Source organism: Leucopleurus acutus (assembly GCF_964270905.1).
Source record: "Leucopleurus acutus genome assembly, chromosome: 3".
In the NCBI taxonomy this organism is placed as follows: Eukaryota; Metazoa; Chordata; class Mammalia; order Artiodactyla; family Delphinidae; genus Leucopleurus; species Leucopleurus acutus.
Genome location: NC_139145.1, coordinates 32,282,536 through 32,307,338, shown reverse-complemented (window position 1 = coordinate 32,307,338; position 24,803 = coordinate 32,282,536). Strand labels below are relative to the sequence as shown.

The 24,803-nt window shown below is 38.2% G+C and overlaps 1 protein-coding gene across 1 annotated transcript; it reads left to right on the top strand.

Moving 5' to 3' along the window:
• Positions 1-248: 248 nt before the first annotated feature.
• RARS1 (arginyl-tRNA synthetase 1) lies at positions 249-23,535 on the top strand. Its single transcript, XM_082835735.1, has 15 exons — positions 249-346; positions 1,670-1,804; positions 5,150-5,338; positions 6,255-6,363; positions 7,053-7,153; positions 7,592-7,713; positions 8,663-8,783; positions 10,457-10,586; positions 11,562-11,666; positions 14,697-14,875; positions 15,236-15,345; positions 17,900-18,005; positions 21,910-22,082; positions 22,224-22,471; positions 23,310-23,535. Exons 1-15 carry the CDS (start codon positions 302-304, stop codon positions 23,417-23,419), a joined length of 1,983 nt encoding a protein of 660 aa, XP_082691861.1. The 5' UTR covers positions 249-301; the 3' UTR covers positions 23,420-23,535.
• Positions 23,536-24,803: the final 1,268 nt, after the last annotated feature.

Here is a 24,803-nt window from a genome sequence, read left to right as displayed (position 1 = left end):
GGTAAGTGCCTCTGTCCAAGTCAGTCGAGCGCAGAGCAGCTCTGGTCCGATTTCCCTCAAATCCCTTGCCCTCGTCCCAACATCAGAATCTAAAGGCTGCAGCCCCCGCCCCCAATCCTGGCAGAAAATTCCCGCGGGTTCTCCCCGCAGTGTCTCCTGGATTTCACCAGGGGGCAGCAGAGGCGACACCCACGAGACGGCTGGGCGGGGCCGGGAAGGGCAGAGGGAGAGGGGTTCCGCTTCCGGCGGGGCTTGCCGCTTCCGCTTCCGGCGGCTTGGTGGGTAAGCAGCTGACGAGAGGATGGACGGCTTGGTTGCTCATTGCTCCGCGCGGCTGCTGCAGCAGGTGGGACCGCGTGGGTCCGGTGGGAAGGTTTGGAAGGGAGGCGCCGGGGCCCGGCTCCTGCCCGGGCAGCGATAAGGCGACGGCAGCGAGGTGGGGACCGGCCTGCGCTGCCTCGGAAGCTAATGCCCTCCCAGAAACGCTCTCCCAGAGGTGGGAGAGGAAGAACCCGTGGTTTCCAGGCCCGGGTGACGGTGACGTTCAGCGAGGTGGAGGGTCCCCCTCTCTCTGACTTCCCCAAGCCAGCGTGTCCGGGGGGTGGGGTGCTGGAGCCTGGCGTGTTGAGTACAGCCTCGAGCAGCGCTCGTCTTTTCCCGAGCACGCGCGCGCTCTCGGTGGAAGCGCGGGACCAGGCAGAGGGGCCCTGGGTCCTGTTTGCAGCTCAGCCACCGTTCTCGCCGTGCTGCTGAGCAAGAGGAATCCTGAAAAGCCCGTGCAGTCGTTCATTATCAACCAGGAGTTTGCTCTCTTGCCCTCAGTATTCGTGGGGGGAAGAACTGTCATACTTTGTCAAAAAGTGACAGTTCCCTTACCCTCTAGGCCCAGGTAGGGAGAGGTGGGAGGGGTGATGGGAATGTAGGTTACGCAGTGTCATCTCATCACGGGAACTGCTTTATGCTAAATCCCTCACAACAGTACAAGTTGGTCAGGTAGATTGGCACGTTCTTTACCGCTCTCCTCGCATGGTCTTTGTCCGTGTGGGGCTGTAAGTACCCTCTCGCTGGGTTGTGATAAGAATAATAGAGATAATTTCTGAAAAGTGTTAGCTCAGTGCCTGGAACATAACGTATGCTCATTTATGGCAATGTTTTCGGCTGTAGTTATGTCCAGGTAGACAATCTGACAGTTAAAGTGGGGGCGTGTCTCCCTTAGTAATGCAGTTAGGTTGGAAGCTTGATTTTCTTTTGACTGGACATGTCTTTAGTTGGAGGAGAACATCTAGGCTAGGACCTACGACCCTGGAAACAAAGAGAGGAAAAAATGGGAAAATCCTTGTGTCTCAGAAAAGGCGGAAGGGGTGGCACTTGAGCCAAAAAAAGAAACAAGCGATCTGAAGCTTATCCCCTTGCATGCTTAACACTCCTGTTTCTCCCCGCCAACACACGTGCTTCGTTTTTTCTTATCAAGGATAATATCCTAATGTCATCAAAAACCTCAAGGAAGAAAACTCACAGCTTATCCAAAGGAAACTCCTTCATTCCCATCACCTCTGCCACACCCAGGTGGAGAGGAGGGGAAAGGAGGAAGTAAGCCTGTGGTTCAATTTATCACGTCTTGGGAATCATCAGTTATGACGGACCGAACAAAGTGGCTTTTCTTTCCTAGGAGAAAGAGATTACGTTTCTGACTGCTGAAATTGATCGGTTGAAAAACTGCAGCTGTTCAGAAGCTTCTTCAAATTTGGAACAGTTGCGGGAAGAAAATTTAAAATTAAAGTATCGGCTGAATATCCTTCAAAAGGTGAGTACTCTAGGTTGTAGTTTTATTCTACAATTTAAATTATTGTGTCTTTTTTTAAAATCCTTGTTATCGAAGATTCTGAAAGCATGCCCTGAGGAATTTGGAAAAAGGAGTGAAGAAACCATGTCCTTTCTCCCTGCATGAGACAAGTTAGGACTCAGTTTTTGGTGCAGATAATGGAGTAATTGCTCTTGTCCTTCTAGGGCCCTTTGAAATGTTTCATCATACTAAGTGTTTGGCCAGCTTAATTTTACATAATTGCTTCTATCAAATGGAAATATTTTTAAATACACCCACAGCCCTTCTCTGCTTTAAGTTGGTTATTGTACAGTTTTACTTTTGTATTTTACAACGTCATATATATATTTTTTTTTTCCACTTAAAATTTCAGAACATTTTTTTCCAGGAAGCTTGTGTTGTACTGGTTATTTAATGACTTCATGATCTAACGGTGTTTATAAGTTTTGTCAACATAGTGAGCTTGCTTCAGTTGGGGTTTTAATTTCTTGGCCTGCCTTTCAGGTCTGCTGATGACACATCCTAGAGGATGACCTCACTCCCATAATCGTTCTCCTGTGTGTGTACTACTTTCAGCCAGGCTGCACTGGCATTATACCTTTTTTCCAAAGCTTACCCCATTTATTCATCTTAGACTCTGCCTGCCCCACTCCCGTGAAGTCTTTTTTATTACCTACTGTGATCTCTTCCGCTTAAAATAGCTTTGAGTCTTCTAAAATCACAAAATTCCTTTTCCATGGAATTGCCCCCAAAATATCTCACCTTTCTGATTACCTCATTCATTCTGCACTTACTTCTACTCATTTCCCTATTATTTCAATTCAGAGGTATTGTTAAATGCCTGATATGTGCTAGAGTCTAGGAGGGAAAAGATACAAAAGGAAGTACAATGTATTCTAATACACATTTTCATAATGGGAACTAGCTCTAATTGTAAATAGGAGAATTCTGTCAGTGTAATGTGGAAGGCATATTGGTTCTTTCATAGATACTTTGCCCTACTGAGTAACAGCACTGAATACAAAGTACCCAACAGAGAACAGCAAGCCACAGAAGAATAAATAGTGCGGGATGCCCATTCTCCCTACCCTCTTCCTCTGGCTCACTTTGGCCACATGCTCTGAGTTAGAAACACGTGTTGGATGGTTGTCTCAGAGACATTTTTGCCCTTGTTTTCATTAACTCAACAGCCTCAACTCTTCCGTATACCCCCCCCTACTGAGCTGTCTTCCCCCCCCAAGATTAAGTCTTATATTTACTTAGTACTTATTAGAATTATGGGTACATTTTTCACCAGTGACAATGTTAAGATTGCTATGTGATGGTGCTCTTATTACAAAATCAGAGATTTTGAGTAATCTGCTTCTGATGCTAATTTTCTCATAAGCTCTGTGGTTTTAGGAGGTTTTGTTTTTTGTGGGTTTTTTTGCATAATGTGAGGTGTTTCAGAATGCTTATATTGAGTTATAGCAAAGGTGTTTGTACCGTATGTAATATTTCTTAACCTCATAGAACTTACCATTTTGGGGGAGAAAAGACTTGCACATACGAAACAGGTTGGGGAAAAGTATTTAATTATAGTCAAATACTTAATTGCATGGTGCAGAAATCAAGTACAATGGATTCATATACGTGTGTTGACATATATACACACAAAAACATACACACATCCATACATATATACTGATATTCCCAGCCTTTAAAAATAGATTGAGATTTATCTACAATTGGTTTTGGGTCTTAGGATCATATCTAAATAACTTTAGTATTGTGTCGGCCAAAAAGTTTGTTCGGGTTTTTCCATTAAGATGTTAGAGAGAAACCCGCATGAACTTTTTAGCCAACCTGATATTTGTTATTGGAAACCTTTAGATTGTGATAAGCATATCTTCCCCTTTTTTGAGTGTGGCATCACAGGGGAGTCAATTATTGACTAACTAAAAATTTAAATCAGTATTTTAGTGAGTTTAAAGAATATAATTTCTTCCATATGGTAGAGAGGGTGATGAGGAAGCATAGAACCTGAAATGCTCCATTCCAGCAGTACTGACCATGAATCCTGACTTTGCCACTTGCCTTTGTTATCTTTGGCCAGTTACTTAATCTCTAGCCCACAAGGAAATGATGATAGTAGTCACAAACCGAATTTTTGTTATGTAGATGAAGTAAAATAATGCACATAAATAAATAAAGCACTTGACTCAGTTCTTGAGACTCAAGTTACTCAGTAGTACTCAGTTCAGTACTACTCGAATAATAGTTTTCATTATTGTTGCCATTCATATTGCACATCATTGGCATTTTGACTGATGTAAAGTTGTGATTACTTTGTAGCAGCATTTTCATTTGTATTCCATTATGAGCATATGTGTTCAGTCACCAGTCATCTTGACCTGCTACGTGGCAGGTACAATGCTAGGTGCCAGGGATAGAGCCATAAATAGGACACTTTCTTTGCAATCAGAAGTCTGGTGATACAGACAGATAATTTGGAGAAGGTATGAAAAGTGCAATAATAGAGGTAATTAATTAATTCTACACCATCTTAAATGAATATATTCCACTTCAGAGAAAGTGAGAAATAGGAGGTAGTAGTAGTCCAACATGGGAATAGCAGTAAGACAAAACAACCTGTTATTCTGATATATTAATATTACCCAGCAGTATTTTTTATCTGTTTCATTTCATGCCTTGAAGGGGTCAACATTTTAATGAGAGAATATATTTTTTTATTTCTTTTGTCCATAGAGCTTTCAGTTCCAGCATTTGATAAGAAGTTATTTAGGATTTATTTTGTATTATTTTCTCAGTGCTTTAAGGAAGCTGAGAAAATCCAGTCAGCCCCTTACTCTCTATTGCTAATTTCTGTTCTGATAAAATAACTGTAGAGGGCTTCCCTGGTGGCGCAGTGGTTGAGAGTCCGCCTGCCGATGCAGGGGGCGCAGGTTCGTGCCCCGGTCCGGGAAGATCCCACGTGCCACGGAGCGGCTGGGCCCGTGAGCCATGGCCGCTGAGCCTCCGCGTCCGGAGCCTGTGCTCCGCGACGGAAGAGGCCACAACAGTGAGAGGCCCGCGTACCGCAAAATAAATAAATAAATAACTGTAGAAAGAAAGTACTCAGGACATTTTTACATGTATGTCTTAGATGCTATGGGATAGACTTGTCCTATTAATGTTTGTCAGCATATCCTAGGTATGAGAGCATTACACTATCAGTGTATATTACCTTTCAGTTCTTCTGAAGACATTTCAAGGTTTCGCAAAATATTTGGGAAAATTTTGTATAATAATTTAGAATTTATTGACATTTTCATTCTTTTCTTACAGAGTCTTCAAGCAGAAAGGAGCAAACCAACTAAAAATATGCTTAACATCAATAGTTGCCTACAAGAGGTCTTTGGTTGTGCTATTAAGGCTGCCTATCCAGATTTGGAAAATCCTCCACTGATCGTGACACCAAGTCAACAGCCCAAGTTTGGGGACTATCAGTGTAATAGTGCTATGGGTATCTCTCAGGTGATTATATTATTATAAAGCATTCTTGATGATTTGATTTTCTTAAGCATTATAATTATCATTACCATTTGCGTAAATAATAGCAAATTGTATCCTCAGTGAAAACATTTTCCACGGTTCTGGAAAATCTTGAAGAAAGGGAATATGTATGTTTTTAATTTTTAAAAAGCACTAATTTGAATATTTAAATTATATATATATATTTTATATATATATAATATATATATATTCTCAATGTCTAAGGGTAATAGTTGGTATTGTTTTGGCACTTCCCTCCTTTTGTGTCCAGGATGGCTTTGTGTTATTGTTGAGGGATTAAAAGTTAGCTGTCTAGAACCAGCATTCCCATCAAATATTTGGTGGAGATATGTCTTTGAGGTGGGCTTGTGTATTTCATATTCAGGCAGAGGAGTTCCCTGTTTTTAAGAGCTACATTGTCTAATGTGTTAGTAGTTTATTGCCCCTGGTTTGGGACTTTTTCTTTCTTTTCATTGCTGAATAGAAAGGCTTCATCTGAAGAGACCAGATTTTTTTCTAGATAATTTTTATGTGTCTGCGCTGGGGTTAAGTTTATAAGGGTGCTATTTATTACTCAACTCTGAATATTTGCAAATTAGGAATGTGAGTATCCTGGAAACGGGCATTATGACTAAAGACTTTAGAAGTCTTCATTAAAAAGTTCTAGCTAGTTTTGGCAACTCATTTTCAAATGGAGGTCCTGTGGTTTTGGCACTTTTTTATTCCTTCTGGCACTTTGATGTCTGATGCTTTAATCAATCCCTTTACAAGGTTATTGGTCTCTGCTTTTCTGCCTTTTGATGGGTCTTAGGTCAAATGCATCTGATGCTTTGTCAGTTGTGCATTTCCTACTACCTTGCTGAAACCTGTTGTGTAATGAATCATTTATGTTTTATAGATGCTCAAAACTAAGGAACAGAAAGTTAATCCAAGGGAAATTGCTGGAAACATTATCAAACACCTCCCAGACAATGAATATATTGAAAAAGTTGAAATTGCTGGTCCTGGTATGTCATAATGTTATCTTTCTTACGTAGTTGTATTGATTGCTGAGTCCTTTAGAAATAAGAAAACTTTTTTTAGCCGTGCCACGTGGCTTGTAGGATTTTTACCAATAGTTTCCCGACCGAGGGATTGAACCCGGGCCCACAGAATTGAAAGTGCCGAGTCTCAACTACTGGCCCGCCAGGGAATTCCCAAGAAAACCATTTTAAATATAAACATAGGGTTATAACTTGTATACTGAACAAGATGATGAAAGCACCTTAGATTGAGAGTTAGGAAACTGTAGTTTTAAACTAGACTTAGCCACACTGGTCTTGGATGCGTTAACTTTTTCTCCCTCTGGCTTAGTTCTTCATCAGCAAAAAGGAGATAGATCATGGCAGGTATTCTGTACGAAAGAATCACCTCTTTTCTGTTAAGAGGTAAATAAATCATTTGCTGAGAGTGAAGGGGCCCTGAAGTAAGAAGCTTTCAGGAGAGTGGTGAAAGTTTGAAGTAGAGGCTGAAACAGGGAACTTACAGGAGCGCTCAAGCCAAGGCCCCAGGTGGTGTTGGAAGCCTGAAAAGTTTTGCCAGAACCAGACTAAGGCTCTGGAACCAGCATAAGTGAAATTGAGAAAGGCTTTGGGGGTGAGCAATCCTCAAGTTTGGAGGCTGTCTGATTTTTTTTCTCTTCTCTATTGTTCTTTAGGTTTTATTAATGTCCACTTAAGAAAGGGCTTTGTATCACAACAGTTGACCAACCTCTTGGTGAATGGTGTTAAACTACCTGCCATTGGAGAAAACAAAAAGGTATATGTACAGTTTTTGATTGATATAATAATACATTAGAATTGTGTTAGTTGTAACTAGGAATGGCTTTTACTTCTTATACTGAGATTTAATCATTAATATTTTGAGATTATGAACATAGCTGTGAATTAACTTTTCCCCGGGTCTTGATTGCTATGTGATTTTTCCTTTCATTCCATAAAGCATTTGAGGTAGCCAACCGATATTTATGAGTTATCTCTGAAATAGAGAATAGATTGGAGAATAGAATTTGTTTAAACAAATTTGATTATTTTTCAGTTAATAATGGACAGGTTTCATCAGAAAACCTAACACAATTGAATTACAATGCAAGCTACTGTTTAAGTCTTAGGTTTATTATTAAATGTTATTAATGAATGTGTTAGCAGAATAAAATGTTTATACTCCTTTAAAAAAAATCTTTATTATTTATCCTAGGTTGTAGTTGACTTTTCCTCTCCCAACATAGCTAAAGAGATGCATGTAGGCCATCTCAGGTCGACGATCATAGGAGAGAGCATGTGCCGCCTCTTTGAGTTTGCAGGATATAACGTGCTGCGGTATGTACTCTTGGCTTTCTTTGGAGATTTCTATAGACAAGGGAAAATGTCACTTGAGAAAGAATCTTTGACTAAATCAATGATTCATCAGTGTGGTTCTGCTTCATAATCACCCATTAGGCTTTTAAATTATGTCCTTGGCCCCTCCTCTGGACTAACAGCTTTTAAGACTTGGGGTAGGGGCGGAACCAAGGAAAAAGCTCCCCCATTTGTTCCACAAATATTTCTTGATTGCCTCGTGTATACTAGGGGTATATAGTCTAGTGGGAGAGGTAAGCAAGAAACAGATGGTGCTGGGCCTTGTAGGCCATGGTAGGAAATTGGGATTTTATTAAGTGCGGTGAGAAGTTATTGGAAAGTCTTAAGTTAGTAGGGCATGTAATCTAATTAGAGATTACTCTGGTTCCTGTGAAGAAGCTAGGCAACTAAGGGAGAACTATAGTAATGAATTAGAAGGCTGTTTTAATAATCCAGTTAAGAGATGATCTGGTGGTTTGAGATTAGATGAAAGCCATGAGGAGTGAGAAGTGGTTGGATTGACATATTTTGAAAAATTTTGTCCATTGACATTTGGGAACCACTAATTATACTAAGATAATTAGTTGAAAAGTTAAATTTTCATAAAATTGTGGTAATGACCAACATTGGCCCAGCTGCCATTGTCCCAGTTAACTACACAATAAACAGATCACAGTCCATTGATAGGAACTTCGTTCAGCAAATCCTAGAGGCCTGCTGTTTGCAGCCTCCATTCCTGGGTATGCGATGCCAAACATAACAGACCTGGTCTTTGCCTCTCAGACCAGTTGAGGAAACACCTCCATAAAAATATATTACTAAATGTGATGTACTGGCACTTAATGTTAGTGGTTCCTAATGGAATATAATTCCTCTAATTTAACCATGTTTATCATTTTAAAGCGATTTTATGTTCTGGTTTTGGTATTAGATTAAACCATGTAGGAGATTGGGGAACCCAGTTTGGCATGCTCATTGCTCACCTGCAAGACAGATTTCCGGATTACCTAACAGTTTCACCTCCCATTGGGGATCTTCAGGCTTTTTATAAGGTTTGATTTCATTTATTGTTCTATTATTTGTGTGTTTATCATTTATCACAATTATTTGTTTTCCTTAGGGAGTTTAAAATGGTATTTGAAGCTACTATAACAGTTGCTAAACTCTGTTCCTTAACACATGATGCTTGCTTTTTTTATTGGTGTATGTTAAAAATTTAATTCTTCTACATTACCCATTCTTAAGTGAATTTAGGAGTTTGTTAGTCAAAATACATTTTAATATTTAAAAATTTCTGATGCTGTAGTTTTCATCTTCATTTTATATATTTTGAAAGCGTTGTTAAGTATATATAAACAGTTTTTTAAAGAGAATTTACCATAAACCATAATTTTAAATCAGTTAGTGTGACTCCTTTACTTATCCGTATACAAACATTCAAACATGTATTATATCATTTGTGGTTATAATATCATTTTTGTATTCTGCCTGTTAAACATTTTATCAAACTCTTTCATGTTACTTTATAACAGCACATTATTTTGGATTTGTGGACCAAAGTTTATTTCACTCCCTATTGTTGGATTTTCTTCCCCCATTTGGGGGGGGCTCAAACTTCATACTGTAGGTCTTTTTCCTTTTTAAAATTGTTTCCTTATGATAGACAGTATCCCAAGAATAGGATTACTGCATTAAAAAGTAAACATTTGTGGGTTTTTTGGTTGGTTGTTATTGGGTTTTTTGAAGTTATTTTTGTCTTTTGGTATGTATTTTCTAATGAAAAAATTGAAAATAAATTGTTTACTGGTATCAGGTGGGTGAAATAACTTATAGTCTCTTGGGATTCTGTGCACTGAATATAATGAGGCAAATCTATTAATGCAATAAAATGTTTTTAATACATTGCTAAATTTTAAAACCAAGGTAAAAGCCATATATTTCCAGTTTTTTTAAAACACATAGATCTGTAATTATAAAGAAATGTCTAGAATTTCCATCAAAATGTTATTGCTGGTGAGTTTGGGATGGGATTAACAATATATATATATATTTTTTTAGTAAGCATGTGTTGCTTTCAAAATAGATATAAAAACAATGAAAGCAATTTTATTTTTAATTACAAAAAAATTGCTCATCCAGAATGGAAAATAGAGCCCAGAAAATTCCTCCTCATCTGTTAGCTATTCATTATTACTCTCCTGGAACATAGCATTGGTGTGAATTGGAAAAGTAGAGGTAGCACTGTGGTGAGAATTTTATTTTTTTTTATTTTTTTTTTTTTTTTTTGCGGTACGCGGGCCTCTCACTGCTGTGGCCTCTCCCGTTGCGGAGCACAGGCTCCGGACGCGCAGGCTCAAAGGCCATGGCTCACGGGCCCAGCCGCTCCGCGGCATGTGGGATCCTCCCAGACCGGGTCACGAACCCGTGTCCCCTGCATCGGCAGGCGGACTCTCAACCACTGCGCCACCAGGGAAGCCCAAGAATTTTATATTTTTAAGAAAAATTATTTCAGAGGCAATAATAGGGTTTTATTGGCGCATTCATTTGTAACAATACTCTTTGTTGAGACAGAGCACTTGTTCTGGTGTTCTGAATTTTTACTTCCTCACTCTGGTCTATTTGTGGGGTTTGTCTAGGTCTTTTTGAGAAATGTACAAATTTTTTATCTAGAAATATGGGGGTCACTCTTTACAAACCTTACCTTTTTTTTTTTTTTTAAACACAGGAATCCAAGAAGAGATTTGATACCGAGGAGGAATTTAAGAAGAGAGCATACCAGTGTGTTGTTTTGCTCCAGAGTAAAAATCCAGACATCATAAAAGCTTGGAAGCTTATCTGTGATGTCTCCCGCCAAGGTGAGTTTCTGGGCTTTGTTCATTCATCTAACAGATACTATTGCATACAGTTTCTTGAGTATTCAAAATTGACCTTGAATGACATGTTAAATTTTCAAGGACTAGCAAATAGATTATTTTTCTTAAGTATTTTCTGAAGTTGAAACTGCAAAGAAAGTTTATAAAGACAGGCAGGTGCAAAATTTAACTTCCTCAGAAGTCAGGAAAAATTAGTTAGGAAAGAAAGTAGAAGAGAAAAAGATGCTATTCACAGTAGCATCCAAAGCTATAAAAATAGTTAGGAATAAGTCTATCCAAGAATGCGTAGGGCTAAAATGAAGGGAAATACACAAAAGGATGGAATAGAATGTTTGGACAGAGTGTCATGCAGAATCCCCTAGTTCTCCACATTCATTTGTGGTTTTAAGACAATTTTAACATAATCTGAAAGGTCACTTTGAGGAATAAATGAACAAGAATAGCCAGTAGATCTTTGGAAAAGGCTGATGGCTGTTTTGCCACACTAGGCAGTAAAATGTGTTGTGCTACTGTAGGTTATCTTGTGTCACTAATGCGTGGCTAGAGAAACAGATAAATGGTACAAATTAGAAAAAAACTATATAAGAAAATTCAGTAAACAGTTGAACTCCAAATAGGAAAGGCTTTTCTTTTTTTCTTCTCATTTACATTTTCTAAGAGTAAATTTTTTAAAAATTACAGTAGGTATTTGTTCCTTGCAGGAACAAAATAAATGTAGACAGGAAAAAAGGAAATACATTATCTGTATTCCTACCCACTATTAATAATTTTGATATGTATCTAGCTATATTCTTTCCAAATTTTCAAAGTGGCAGTATGTATGTAATGCTCTGTTTCATACATTTTCATGTAATTAATTTCCTTCCAAATGCTTCAATTAAATAATTTCTTTTAAGGTAAGATGTTTCCTATTTGTTTAAATTACACATTTTCTTTATTTGGTAACTTTTTCCCTAGAGTTTAATAAAATCTATGAGGCATTGGACATCTCTTTAATAGAGAGGGGAGAATCCTTCTATCAAGATATGATGAATGATATTGTGAAGGAGTTTGAAGATAGAGGTGAGTTGTTTTTTTTTTAACTTTATTATACAAATTTTCAAACATAGGCAAAAGCGGAGGGAATATTCTAGTAATCCCCAACTCCATGCACTTGTTACCCAACTTAATTATGAATGCAGGCTGATCTTACTATGTCTATACCTTCCTATATACACTGCTTATATCATATAATTTCATGTATAACTGCTTTGGTTTGTCTCTGAAACAACAGGCCCTTCATCCCACCCGAAAACCACAATACCATTATTATTCCATGACAGTTAATAATTCCTTAATATTAAATAGTCAAGAGTTCAAATTTCCCAAGTTGATTCATAATCTTTTTTAATCATGAGTATTTTTTTTCAGTGTCTGCACATTTGTTTACTATAAATTCTGTAGGTCATGGGTTTCTCTCCATTAGCCCCATCCTTTTTTCTCATTTATTTGAAGAAACTAGGCTGTTTGTCTTACAGAGATTCCCATATAATGTTATGTAACAATTCCTCTATCTGTATTTTCTAAAGAGGTTTGATTAAATTCTGGTTTGTGTTTTTATTTTCTTCCCTTTTTTGTTTTGTCTTGTTTAATTTGCAAGAATGCCAATTTTTGGTTGGCTCTCTTACTATGATGTTAAGATGAATTAGTGGGTTTAGGTGTTGTCAGCCTGATCTATCCTTTAATTTCCCCATTAGACTTTCCCCTAGAGGTTTTAGCAGCTGTTGATTGTCATGACTTTGTTCCATTATTTCATTAGAGATTGGAAAACGGTGGCATTCTGTCATTCCTTTGTTACCTGGAATTCTCATGTGCAGAACTTTGTCACATAATCATTTTGATTATCCTGAGGTACAATTCATAGAAGACAAACAGTATAAATTCTTGGTCCTTTATTTTTCTTTCTTTATCAATTTTCAGAATAATAAATTAATTTCTTAATATCTTCCAGATGTGACAACTGGATTGTTTTTAGCATTATTGTAAATTAGGTTTAATATCTTTTATGTTTTTCGACCATTTGCCTTAGATCTGGATTCAACCAATCTGATATCTGCAAGGAAACTTGGTTCCTTGAATGACAAATGGTATTTGTTAGTCACATTCTGGAGTCTAGGGACCATACTTTTAAGATAATGAATTTTTAAAAAGTTTTTAATTGAGATATAGTTGATTTACAATGTTGTGTTAATTTCTGCTGTACAGCAAAGTGATTCAGTTATATATATATATATGTGTGTGTGTGTGTGTGTGTGTATGTATGTATGTGTAAATACATATTTTTCGTATTCTTTTCCATTATGGTTTATCACAGGATGTTGACTATAGTTCCCTGTGCTGTGCAGTAGGACATTGTTTACCCATTCTATATGTAATAGTTTGTATCTGCTAACCCCACACTCCCACTCCCTCCCTCCCCCCACCTTGGCAACCACAAGTCTGTTCTCTGTGAGTCTGTTTCTGTCCTGTAGATAGGTTCATTTGTGTCATATTTTAGATTCCACGTATAAGTGATATCATATGGTATTTGTCTTTCTCTGTCTGACTTACTTCACTTAGTATGATAATCTCTAGGTCCATCCATGTTGCTGCAAATGGCATTATTTCATTCTTTTTTATGGGTGAGTAATATTCCATTGTGTATATGTACCACATCTTCTTCATCCATTCATCTGTTGATGGACATTTAGGTTGTTTCCATGTCTTGGCTATTACAAATAGTGCTGCTGTGAAGATAGGTGTGCGTGCATCTTTTTGAATTATAGTTTTGTCCAGATATATGCCCAGGAGTGAGATTGCTGGATCATATGGCAACTCTAGTTTTAGGTTATTGGGGAACCTCCATACTGTTTTCCATAGTGGCTGCACCAATTTACACTCCCACCAGCAGTGTAAGAAGGTTCCCTTTTCTCTACCCTCTCTAGCATATTTTATTTGTACACTTAAGATAACGAAATTTTAATAATGAGAAAAGCACAGAGAAGTTAGTAACTTCCCAGAGTTACATAGCTAATAAGTAATAAGTCTGAGATTCAAACTTGGGCAGTCTGGCTTCAGAGTTTGTTTTTTGTTTTGTTTTGTTTTGTTTTGTTTTTTCCGGTACGCGGGCCTCTCACTGTTGTGGCCTCTCCCGTTGCGGAGCACAGGCTCCGGACGCGCAGGCTCAGCGGCCATGGCTCACAGGCCCAGCCGCTCCGCGGCATGTGGGATCCTCCCGGACTGGGGCACAAACCCGTGTCCCCTGCATCGGCAGGCGGACTCTCAACCACTGCGCCACCAGGGAAGCCCCAGAGTTTGTTTTTAACCAGCATTTTATAGTGCCTTCACCTTACTAAGCATCAGTTTCCTAAAGTGTAAAAAAAAAAACAGTAATAACAATATTTACTGCAGAGGGTTATTGTGAAGGTTGAATTTAAGGCTTAATATAGTATTTAGCACATAGTAGCATGCACTCAAAGATAGCTGTTTTTACCATCATGTACTCTCCTGTCCTGTCTTGCATCCAAGAATTTTGTCTTTTTCATTATGAGTGTATGAACATGATTTTATTTTTACTTTTCACTAACCATTCTAAATGCTAAATCCTGCCATGTTTGTTTCCTGAACTCTGTTGCAGTTTTAACTTTAAAACTGTAAATGAATGAATACATTTTAAGAGGTAATGATAAAAATTGCATCCTCCTCCCAAAGGAAGGCTATGACTCCAGCTTGAAAACAAAGCACAGATTTCCATGTTCTGTGTCTGCTGAGCAGGTGGGCTCCAGTGGGATGCTCTATGAAGAGTTTGGGCTCCAGTGGGATGCTCTATGAAGAGTGTAGTGTTAGTCCAGAAAACTGCCAGGATATCTCACCTGTGCCCTGAACACACCCTGGGTGCCCAGACAACCTTGACAATAGCCATTTTCCAAGGCTCATACTAGGTCACATTGAGGGAAAAAATCCTGTGATTTTTTTTTTTTTTTGAGCTCTCTAATAAATATCCTATAATGGCTAAGCATTTATAGTCCTTTAAGATTCTTTTAACATTATTAATAAAGTTTTTTTTTCTTCTAGGATTTGTGCAAGTGGATGATGGCAGAAAGATTGTGTTTGTTCCAGGATGTTCCATACCATTAACCATAGTAAAATCAGATGGAGGTTATACCTATGATACATCTGACCTGGCTGCTATTAAACAAAGACTGTTTGAGGAAAAAGCAGATATGATCATCTATGTGGTAGACAGTGGACAAGTAAGTGAGTTTGAAGATTTGTATATGTTTAGATTGTCCAGTTGGTGAGGCATTTGGCCCTATAAGACCCTATAAATTTCCCTACAAAAATTCAGAAAAGTAATGTAATATAAGGAAAAGAACAGGGTTTGGATTTGGCCAAACTTGTACACTTCTCAGCTTTCCCGCTTGTCTCTGTAAACTGAAAGGGTGTTCCTTTTCTCATGTATAAGGAATAAGAGCTTTTACAACTTTACTTGCCTTACAAGGTGTGTGAGTGATTTGAATTTTACAAATTTTTATTCCTAAGCAGAAGAGCTTTCAGTCATTTTTTTAATTAGAAAGTTTAGCAAGTAACTTTCTCTTTCTATTTCTTTGTAGTCTTTACACTTCCAGACAATATTTGGTGGTGCTCAAATGATTGGTTGGTATGACCCTGCAGTAACTCGAGTGTCTCATGCTGGATTTGGTGTGGTACTGGGGGAAGACAAGTAAGTCTGGAAAATCTGAAGGTGGAAATGACACACCTGACCCCCAGATTTCTTTGAAAGAGGCTATATTTCATTTGATACCATCGTCTACATATGCTTTAGTGGTGTACGCAGCTGAGATGTTTTGTACGTATGTCTTATCACTGCCAGAGAATGTAGCCTTTTAGGGAGAATTCAGAGAAATTTTTAACATCTTATATTTAATATTGTCTTAGGATCACTTAGCTATTTAATCACCATATCATTTTAGATTTGGTGACATGGCCTAAATACTACCATCACGTAAAAGTGGGTGATGTTTCTAAAAACTGCATAAGCTAGCTCAAGATGCTTAACAAGCCAGTGTACAAAAGCCCTAATTAAGCATGTAAAAGGCAGGCTAGGGGTGTCAGGGTATTTATTTTAGATACAAGATTATATGGAGACCAAATACCTTAGATCAGACATTTAATTGTAACGTATGACTCTTCTGTATAGCTGCGCTTTTTTGTTAACTAGAAGACACTGGGTCCTTACCGTGAGCCATGGCCGCTCCGTGGCATGTGGGATCTTCCCGGACCGGGGCACGAACCCGCATCCCCTGCATCGGCAGGCAGACTCTAAACCACTGCGCCACGAGGGAAGCCCCTATTGGTTTTTTTGACTAACATTTAGATGATTATTCCTACAGTTAGGAGAAAATTAACACATTTACCTTTTATGTCTGATATTTATCACCAGTATTTATATATTGGCATTTAATTTATCATGTAATGGCTAAGGAATTTTTTACTTCTTTTTTTGGTTGTTGTTTTATATTTCTGCATTCGGTATCATGTAATTATGGTGTCCTACACCGTAAAAAAGAAAAATAATATCAGTGATAGTTAGCCAGTAGCAGCCTACCGTATTTTAAATATTGACATTAAAATGCTCAGATTCTGCCATCTATTTTTTAGTGAATTTTTCTGTTTTAAGGCTTTTTATAATAAATAACTTATCATTTTATTTGATCATCTTCCTGTTTATTGAGCACCTCATTGGCTGGGTGCTCCACAGTGTGTACATGAAGATAACATAAAACATGGCCTCCTTCCTGAAGAAGAAGCCTGTCATCTAAAGCAGAGCAGTTCCCTGTGGAGCCTGTTAAAATATACATGCCAGGCCCTACCAGGAGAGTTACTGACTTATTAGGTCTACAGTGGGTATTAGGCATCTGTTTTTGAAAGCTCTTTTGGTATTCAGGTATGCATCCCTCTTATTAGAACCACTGGTCAGAGGAGTAGACCAACACAAAAAAACAAAAATTCAAGGCAGGCACAGGTAGGGAATAATGGGAAAGACCAGTTATTGCAAAGTGGAGACATTAAGGAAGGCTTTCTTAGCATTTTGGCTAGGCTTTACGATGGATATCATTTCATCACACAGAAGGTCTGGAAGTTGTTGGAACACTCAAGGAGGGGAGGGGATGGTATAAGGAAAGCTATGGAAGTATTTAATGTATTTTTGGAATAATAAAGGAGTTTTAATTCTATAATGAAGGGCAAGATGATCCTTTTTAAGGCAGCTCTGAACATATAACTTTAACAGGAAGTATCACAATTACTTTGGCAGACTTTGTGTTAGATAGAAAAACATGCTTCCTTTGTACCATTATTGGGATTGAAGGATTTTTTTAACTTAAAAAAAACAGAAAGAAAGAAAAAGACGGACATCATATACTTGGATGTCTTGCAAACTTCTTTTTAATAGGTAAAATCCAATTTTCATGAACTGTTTTTTTTTTGTTTGTTTTTTTTTTGCGGTATGCGGGCCTCTCCCTGTTGTGGCCTCTCCCATTGCGGAGCACAGGCTCCAGACACGCAGGCTCAGCGGCCATGGCTCACGGACCCAGCCGCTCCGCGGATGTGGGATCTTCCCGGACCGGGGCACGAACCCGTGTCCCCTGCATCGGCAGGCAGACTCTCAACCACTGCACCACCAGGGAAGCCCCTCATGAAATGCTTTTTAATAGTGCAGTTACCCAGGGCAGTGCTTATCAGTACTTTTGCCCCATCCACAGAGATTCTGATTTCAGTGAGTATCAATGGGGCCCTGGCATCCAGTTCTAAAGTTCTCAGGCTGATTCCGATATGCTTCTAGGGTTGGTTACCACTGGACAGGTGGAATTACTATTCAGAGAAATGCAAGTAAGATTCCAGTTAAGAATTTGCTTATTTCCCAAGCAGTTCTAGAAGCAAAAGTGTAGTTAATTAATAATTTTCTAAGAAGGTAAAACAACTGAGCCAAACTTTGTGTTCAGAAAAATGAACAAATTAACGGATGTCTTCTTTTTTTCCGTTCTAACGAATGTATTAAAGGTGAACATGTAGAGAATGCTATTAGGGGTCTAAAGCATAGAATGCTTGGAGTTGAGGGTTAATGGATGAAAGACACTTGACTGTATCTACTTTCTTTTGGTATCCTCACTGGTTGTCAGCTGGATAAGGCAGTGTCAAACCTTAATTTTCAAAGATTTCTAAGTTGGAAGGTCTGCTTCAAAATCTGTTTAACTGGGACATTTAAATTTTATTAGGAAGAAGTTTAAAACACGATCAGGTGAAACGGTGCGCCTCATAGACCTTCTGGAAGAAGGACTAAAACGCTCCATGGACAAATTGAAGGAAAAAGAAAGAGACAAGGTAATCCAAAGACTTATTTGTGTATTGTGTAGCATGCATGGTGTTGTGGTTTTTTATTTTTGTCTTTATTGAGAGAACTGGGAAGGATTATAAGGAGTCAGTCCACTTTTGACAGGCTTATAGTACTCAGATTTTATTGCACAGTTTGTTTCTTGAATTGTTGAGTATTTATTGTGAAAATACAGTTCTTGGCTATTACAAAAGGCCATGGCCTTTTTCGCCTTTGTTAATGTGGCATAGAATATCTGCTTCTTATTGGTGGTTCACCTGTCACTGCTTTGAACCAGTGATGGGAGAATATTGAAGATTGAGACGGTCTGAGTGAAGAGCCTGCATTAGAGTGTACATCTGCTGAGCTCCTTTGTCTGGGAACATTTGTAGAATGATCATAGCAGTAAACACCTACCACTCTCGGCCACTGACGAGCCGTCAGAGTAGGAAACATGATGGGCTTTCATAGCACCCTTAGAAAGGACTGTGGTTGGATCTGTGTGGAATTTGGAGGAACTGCATCAAAGTGGAAAAAAAGCATCAAAAAAAATTTAAGATGGGAATAACAGAGGTCAAGGATTGAGATTCAAAGAGTCTTAGGTCTTTTACTCTCCTGCAAGTCAAGTGGTATTTTGGAATGAACACAGTTACTATAAACAGAAGAGTAAAATGACAGAAAGAGACACAGAATAGGAAGAAATGTAGACATCAAAGAGCCAAACAAAAAAAAGGTTCTTTGAGGACACACTGTCTTGTTTGGTTTGGGTAGATCACTGATAATCCAGAGAGCATGAAGGCAGGCTGTAAGGCTACATTCTTCCCATCTGTTCCCTTTCCACTGTTAGCAAAATGAAATGTAAAATACTTTTTTTCTTTATTTCCAGTAGGTGGTTGTCAGGTATACCCAGTTGGTATCTCCAGAATGGTTTTGCCTTTTAGTTCTGGCCTAGGCACAAGTGGCACAATCAGATGAAAAATGGAAAATTTAGTCACCTAATCAATTTGTTTAGTCTGCATGATAACAAAAACTGCTTTGACTCTTTTATTTATTTGGCCATTTCAGCTAGTATCTTTTGATTTGCATACAGTAAAATGTAAAGCTTGATGAATTTTTACACACACATATGTATAGACTTGATAACACCAACCAATCAAGTTATATTTCCATCACCCCAGAAAGTTTCTTGTCACCATAGATCACTTTTGTTTGAGGACTTTAATGAAATCATAACGTGTGTTCTGTTTTCCAGGTGTATCAGTAGTTCATTTCTTTTTATTGCTAGATAATAGTATGTATGTATTTATGACTGCATTGGGTCTTCATTGCTGCTCTCGGGCTTTCTCTAGTTGTGGCGAGCGGGAGCTACTCTTCGTTGCGGTGTGCAGTGGCTTCTCTTGTTGTGGAGCATGGGCTCTAGGTGCACAGGCTTCAGTAGTTGTGGCACAGGGGCTCAGTAGTTGTGGCTCACAGGCCCTAGAGCACAGGCTCAGTGGTTGTGGTGCACGGGTTTAGTTGCTCCGCGGCATGTGGGATCTTCCCAGACCAGGGCTCGAACCCGTGTCCCCTGCATTTGTGGGTGGATTCTTAACCACTGTGCCACCAGGGAAGTCCCTAGCTAATAGTATTATGTTTCTTCTATTGATGGACATTAGGGTTGTTTCTGTTTGTTGACTATTACAAATAAGAAGTTAATTTCAGCATTGCTGTTCAAGCCACCCTATGGGTACATGCACTTTTTCTCTTGGATGTATATCTAGGAATGGCATTGATGGGTTGTAGGGTGGGCTTATGCTTAACTTTATTAAAAATTGTGCCAAGGACAGAGTTGTAACCATTGTACACTCTCACCACTAATATGTGATTGTTCCAGTTGCCCCATATCTTCCACTATAACTTTTTGTGAGTCTTTTATTTTAGCTTTTCTGGTGAATGTGTATTAGCATCTCACTATGGTTAAAATTTGCATTTCTCTGATGAGTAATTTATGTTGACTATTGCTTATTGGCCACCTGGGTGTCTTTTGTGAAGGGTCTGTTCAAGTCTTTTGTACAGTGTTTGTTCTAGACCATCTATTCGTTTATATTTATCCACATATTTACCCTTTCCCGTGAACTTTATTCCTCCCTGCAGTTTTTTTTTATTGCCTAGGTTTGGTTTGGAGAGGGAGTTAGGGAGTTTCCTTCTTTCCTTTGTACTTACCTTGCTTGGGAGTTGCTGAGCTTCCTGTGGGTTGGGTTCCTCATCAGTTTAGGAAAATTCTCAGCCATATTTCTTCAAATATTGCATCTTTGCCCCATTCTATTCTGGAATTCTAAGTACACATATTACGTTAGAACTTTTGACGGTCTCCCAAAGTGTCTTTCACTTTTTTTTTCACTTTTCTTCTCTCCGTGCTTTATTTTGAATATTTATCTACTTCAGATATTTTGCTGTTCTGTATTCCAAGTGTCTATTGAAATTTTGCTTTTCATACAATTTTGTCTCTCTAATTATTTGAATACCTTAATCATAGTTTTCTTTTTAGCTTTTCATTTTGAAATTTTTCTTTCAGCTTTTCATTTTGAAATAATTTCAGACATACCAAAAATTGTAAAATAGTACAAAGAATTCCCATATTAGCTTCCCCAAACATTAACATCTTACAGCCGTAGTATGATTATCAAAATCAGGAAATTAACATTGCTGCAATACAATTCACTAATCTGCGGACCTTAGTCAAGTTTTGCCATTTGTCTTACAGACGTCCTTTTTCTAGTCCAAGATCACATGTTGCATTTAGTTTTCATGTCTCCTTATTCTTTTTTAATCTGGGCAGTTCCTTGCTCTTTCTTTGACTTTCATGATCTTGACACTTACGAAGGGTCAGGTTTTCTGTGGAATGTCCCTCAGCTGGATTTATCTGGTATTTCCTCATGATTAAATTCCAGTTATGCAGTCTTGGGAAGATAGGAGTTCTTCTCACTTTTTTATTTCAGGAGGCACATGATGTTGATATTTCTCATGATTGTTAATATTAATTTTGATCACTTTGTTAAGGTGATACTATCAGTTTCTCCACTGTAAAGTTACTATTTTTCTTCTTTGTAGCTAATAAGTATTCTTTAAACAATTCCAGACTTTAAAGTTGCTGTTGACTCGTTTTTGTTGTTTCTGTTGTCTTGTTTCTCCCTCCCCCTACCTCACCTCTTGGTTTTTAGTCATTTCATCTGACATTGTGGATGAAAAATTATAACGGTTCTAGATAATATCATCATCCTAGTTAGGTGTTCTGGCCGACAGATAGCATGCCAGCTGGTTGTCTTAATGGTGTCCTTGTGTTGATGCTCTCTGGTGACTTCAAACGGTTGTTTCATATAACTTATTCAGCTTTTAAGTAGTTGATTTTGCTGGAAGGGTTAGTCTACTTCAACTACTGCTTCATGTCCAGAACAGAAATCCTTACTTACTTACTTGTGACCTAATAATGCTTCAGAATGTATGACCAAATTTAGCAAAACAATATTAGATCTCCAGTTCTTGACACCCTATTTTAATTCCAGTTAATTACCTGACCCTAATTTTTGTTTTTATTTTACTGTACTTGTTTCCTGTAAGCTACCTCAGAATCTTTGATGGAATGAAGCGGATATAAACTAATAATTGGTGCTTTCCGTTTCTCACTTACTGAGTAACGTATTCAAGCGGACACTTCATAATTTACAAATCAAGTTTCTCATGGAAACATTCTTCGTTATGCAGAGCTGATGAATTGTATTTTCATTGTTCTCTTCTTTGTAGATTGGTCCATGTTTTCCTACCTCAGTGTTGATATTTATTAAAGTTTACTGATTAAAAAGCACCATTAGATGCTCCTTATGCCCATCTTTTGTCTGTGAGACAGGATTATGAAGTATTTTTTTCTTTTTCCAAAAGGTCTTAACCACAGAGGAATTGAAGGCTGCTCAGACATCTGTTGCTTATGGCTGTATCAAATATGCTGATCTTTCCCATAACCGGTTGAATGACTATATCTTCTCCTTTGACAAAATGCTGGATGACAGAGGAAATACAGCGGCTTACTTGTTGTATGCCTTCACTAGAATCAGGTAATTGTGGGTACAACATTGTTTTATTTTGAATCAAATGATGATCATTTCTAGTTTATATCAGTCACTTCTTATTACATGTTTCAATGGAAAAGAATGTACTTAACAAAGGGGAATGATGGCTGTTACCTGATTTTTCAGGTCAATTGCGCGTCTGGCCAGTATTGATGAAGAAATGCTCCAGAAAGCTGCTCGAGAGACCAAGATCATTTTGGACCATGAGAAGGAATGGAAACTAGGCCGGTGCATTTTGCGGTTCCCTGAGGTTCTGCAGAAGATTTTAGATGACTTATTTCTCCACACTCTCTGTGATTATATCTATGAGCTGGCAACTACTTTCACAGAATTCTATGATAGCTGCTATTGTGTGGAGAAAGATCGACAAACTGGTGAGTGGTTCATCCAATAGTCATTTTGGGGATTGGGCACCAACAAGGCATTTATTTGAGTTGGATGTAGGTGGTTTTCAATTTATTTTATTTATGGAAACCACCTCCGCCCCATTTTTCCCCCAGTTACACATTAATCCATATCATATACACAAGACAAAATTGAGCTAGCTCTAATAAAAGGCATAAACGGAATTCTTCCCATTCCCAAACTGACTAGTTTCCCCACCCTCAGGCACATGGGATGGAACCATAAGACTCTAAAGAAAAACAATTAGAAAGCCACTAGGAATAGGATATTTCCAACAAAAGCAGTGTGACTGAGGGTCCCAGAATGAATCTTTGTGGTTCTTGATAACGAAAACTACCCTTGGGGGAAAAAAATGATACCTTTTGTAGGCTTTTTGCTCTACCCTGTTACAGAGTTAATGAAGTAGACTGAATTAATGTGTTACATGGCAAGTAGGCATTTCTGAGAGTCATGCCTAAGAACTAAAACTTCATTAGGAAAAAAATCTCACCATTATGGTGTTAAAGTTTATAGTTAATTCAGACCATGAGGCCTAGGAAAGAACTCTAAAAAGAAAGATAAAATACAATCTAATCAATGCAGGCCTTGTATCTCTTTTATCATCAGTTGAAAACAGATTTCTTGAACAGAACACTTCTATTTCTTAGATTGTTTCCCCTTATAGTTTAAGATAAAGGTGATTCTAATTAAAGCCCCAAAACATCTATGGATTGGGCTATTCACTTCTCAGTAAAATCCAGAATTAACATAGATTCTTTATTAGTGATTTGTAAAAAGAAAATTTACTGTCTTTTTCTATGTTCTCAGGAGAAGTATTGAAGGTGAACATGTGGCGTATGCTGCTATGTGAAGCAGTAGCTGCTGTCATGGCCAAGGGGTTTGATATCCTGGGAATAAAGCCTGTCCAAAGAATGTAATCCTCCTTAGGTTTGAACACTGTGTGTTTTTACCAAAGTGGCCATTAGCATTGTTTGCTTTTTCACAATCATCAATCATGTGGATACAAAAACAAGTAAAAGAAATTTGTCAGCTATCTACAGAACATGTGGTTCTTTATCTCTCACAACTAGGCTTCTGAAAAGAAAAATATTTTCACTAATTTTAATTAAATAAGGAATCCCATTTATTGAGCCCTACTATAGTCCCCAAGAACACAACCTTCATTACCATTTATTCTGAAAAAACAAATGCTTAATAAACATGAATGGTATTGCACCATGCTGTTTCCAAGGGTCTCCAAGCTCAAAGGAGCCTTAGGTATGATCTTAATGAGTTATAACAATAACTACCATTTACGACTGGTATGCACAGAGCCCATGTCCACAGAATAAAGGATAAATTGAGAATAAATATCTAACTAAAGCGAATAGCACTGAGAAGACAAATTATTAAAAAGAAGCCAAGTAGAAGTTCTGGAGTTGAAAAGTATAACTGAAATGAAAGATTTGCTAGAGGGACCCAACAGCAGATTTGAGCAGATAGATGAAAGAACTTAAAAGATAGGCCAAATTGAAATTATACAGTCTGAGAAAGAATTATATTAATGCTTAGAATGAAATTTTTAAAAAATGAACAGAACCTAAGAGATGACCTACAGGACACCATCAAAAGTACCAATATATGTATAACGGGAGTCCCAGATGAGAGAAAGAAGCATAAAATATTTGAAGAAATAATAGCTAAAAATTTCTCAGATTTGATGAAAAACGTTAATCTACATATAGAAGAAGCTTAATAAACTCCAGATGGGATAAACTCAGAGATCCTTTTTGAAATATGTAAACTGTTGAAAGACAGACAAATTGGAAATCTTGAAAGCAACAAGAGAGAAGCTACTCAAATCACATGCAAGGGATCCTCAATAGCAGCGGTCCCCAATTTCAGCAACAATTTTTCCATAGACGGGGGGGTGGAGGGTAATGGTTCAGGCAGTAATGCGAGCGATGGGGAGCAATAGGTGAGGCTTTGCTCGCTTGCCAGCTGCTCACCTCCTGCTGTGTGGCCCGGTTCCTAACGTTCAGTTATTTCGCCTTCATCAGTTGTCTGTGTCACTGAGTGAGAACCGCTAAGGAATGAAAGAGTTTAAACCCTTTACTTCGAACCACACTCAGCCTGTGTACATCCCTCTGATTCAACCACCAAGGGAGGAGGGAGGCGTCCTGGGGCTGCTGCTCCCCACTGACACCCACCCTGTCTAGCATGCTTTTGGTCTCCAGGATTTTACCAGGTTTGTTCTTTTTAACTCTCAACATCTGGGGTAGAGGTGGACAGTATGGAGCCCCAATTTCCCATTGTGTTTGT

What these genes read in the sequence shown, in the direction of transcription:
- RARS1 (XM_082835735.1), top strand. Translation starts at nt 302, where the DNA reads ATGGACGGCTTGGTTGCTCATTGCTCCGCGCGGCTGCTGCAGCAG. An exon ending in GAAGGAGTTTGAAGATAGAG is followed by an intron (nt 11,667 to 14,696) that starts GTGAGTTGTTTT and finishes TTTTTCTTCTAG; the next exon opens with GATTTGTGCAAGTGGATGAT. An exon ending in GTGGTACTGGGGGAAGACAA is followed by an intron (nt 15,346 to 17,899) that starts GTAAGTCTGGAA and finishes AAATTTTATTAG; the next exon opens with GAAGAAGTTTAAAACACGAT.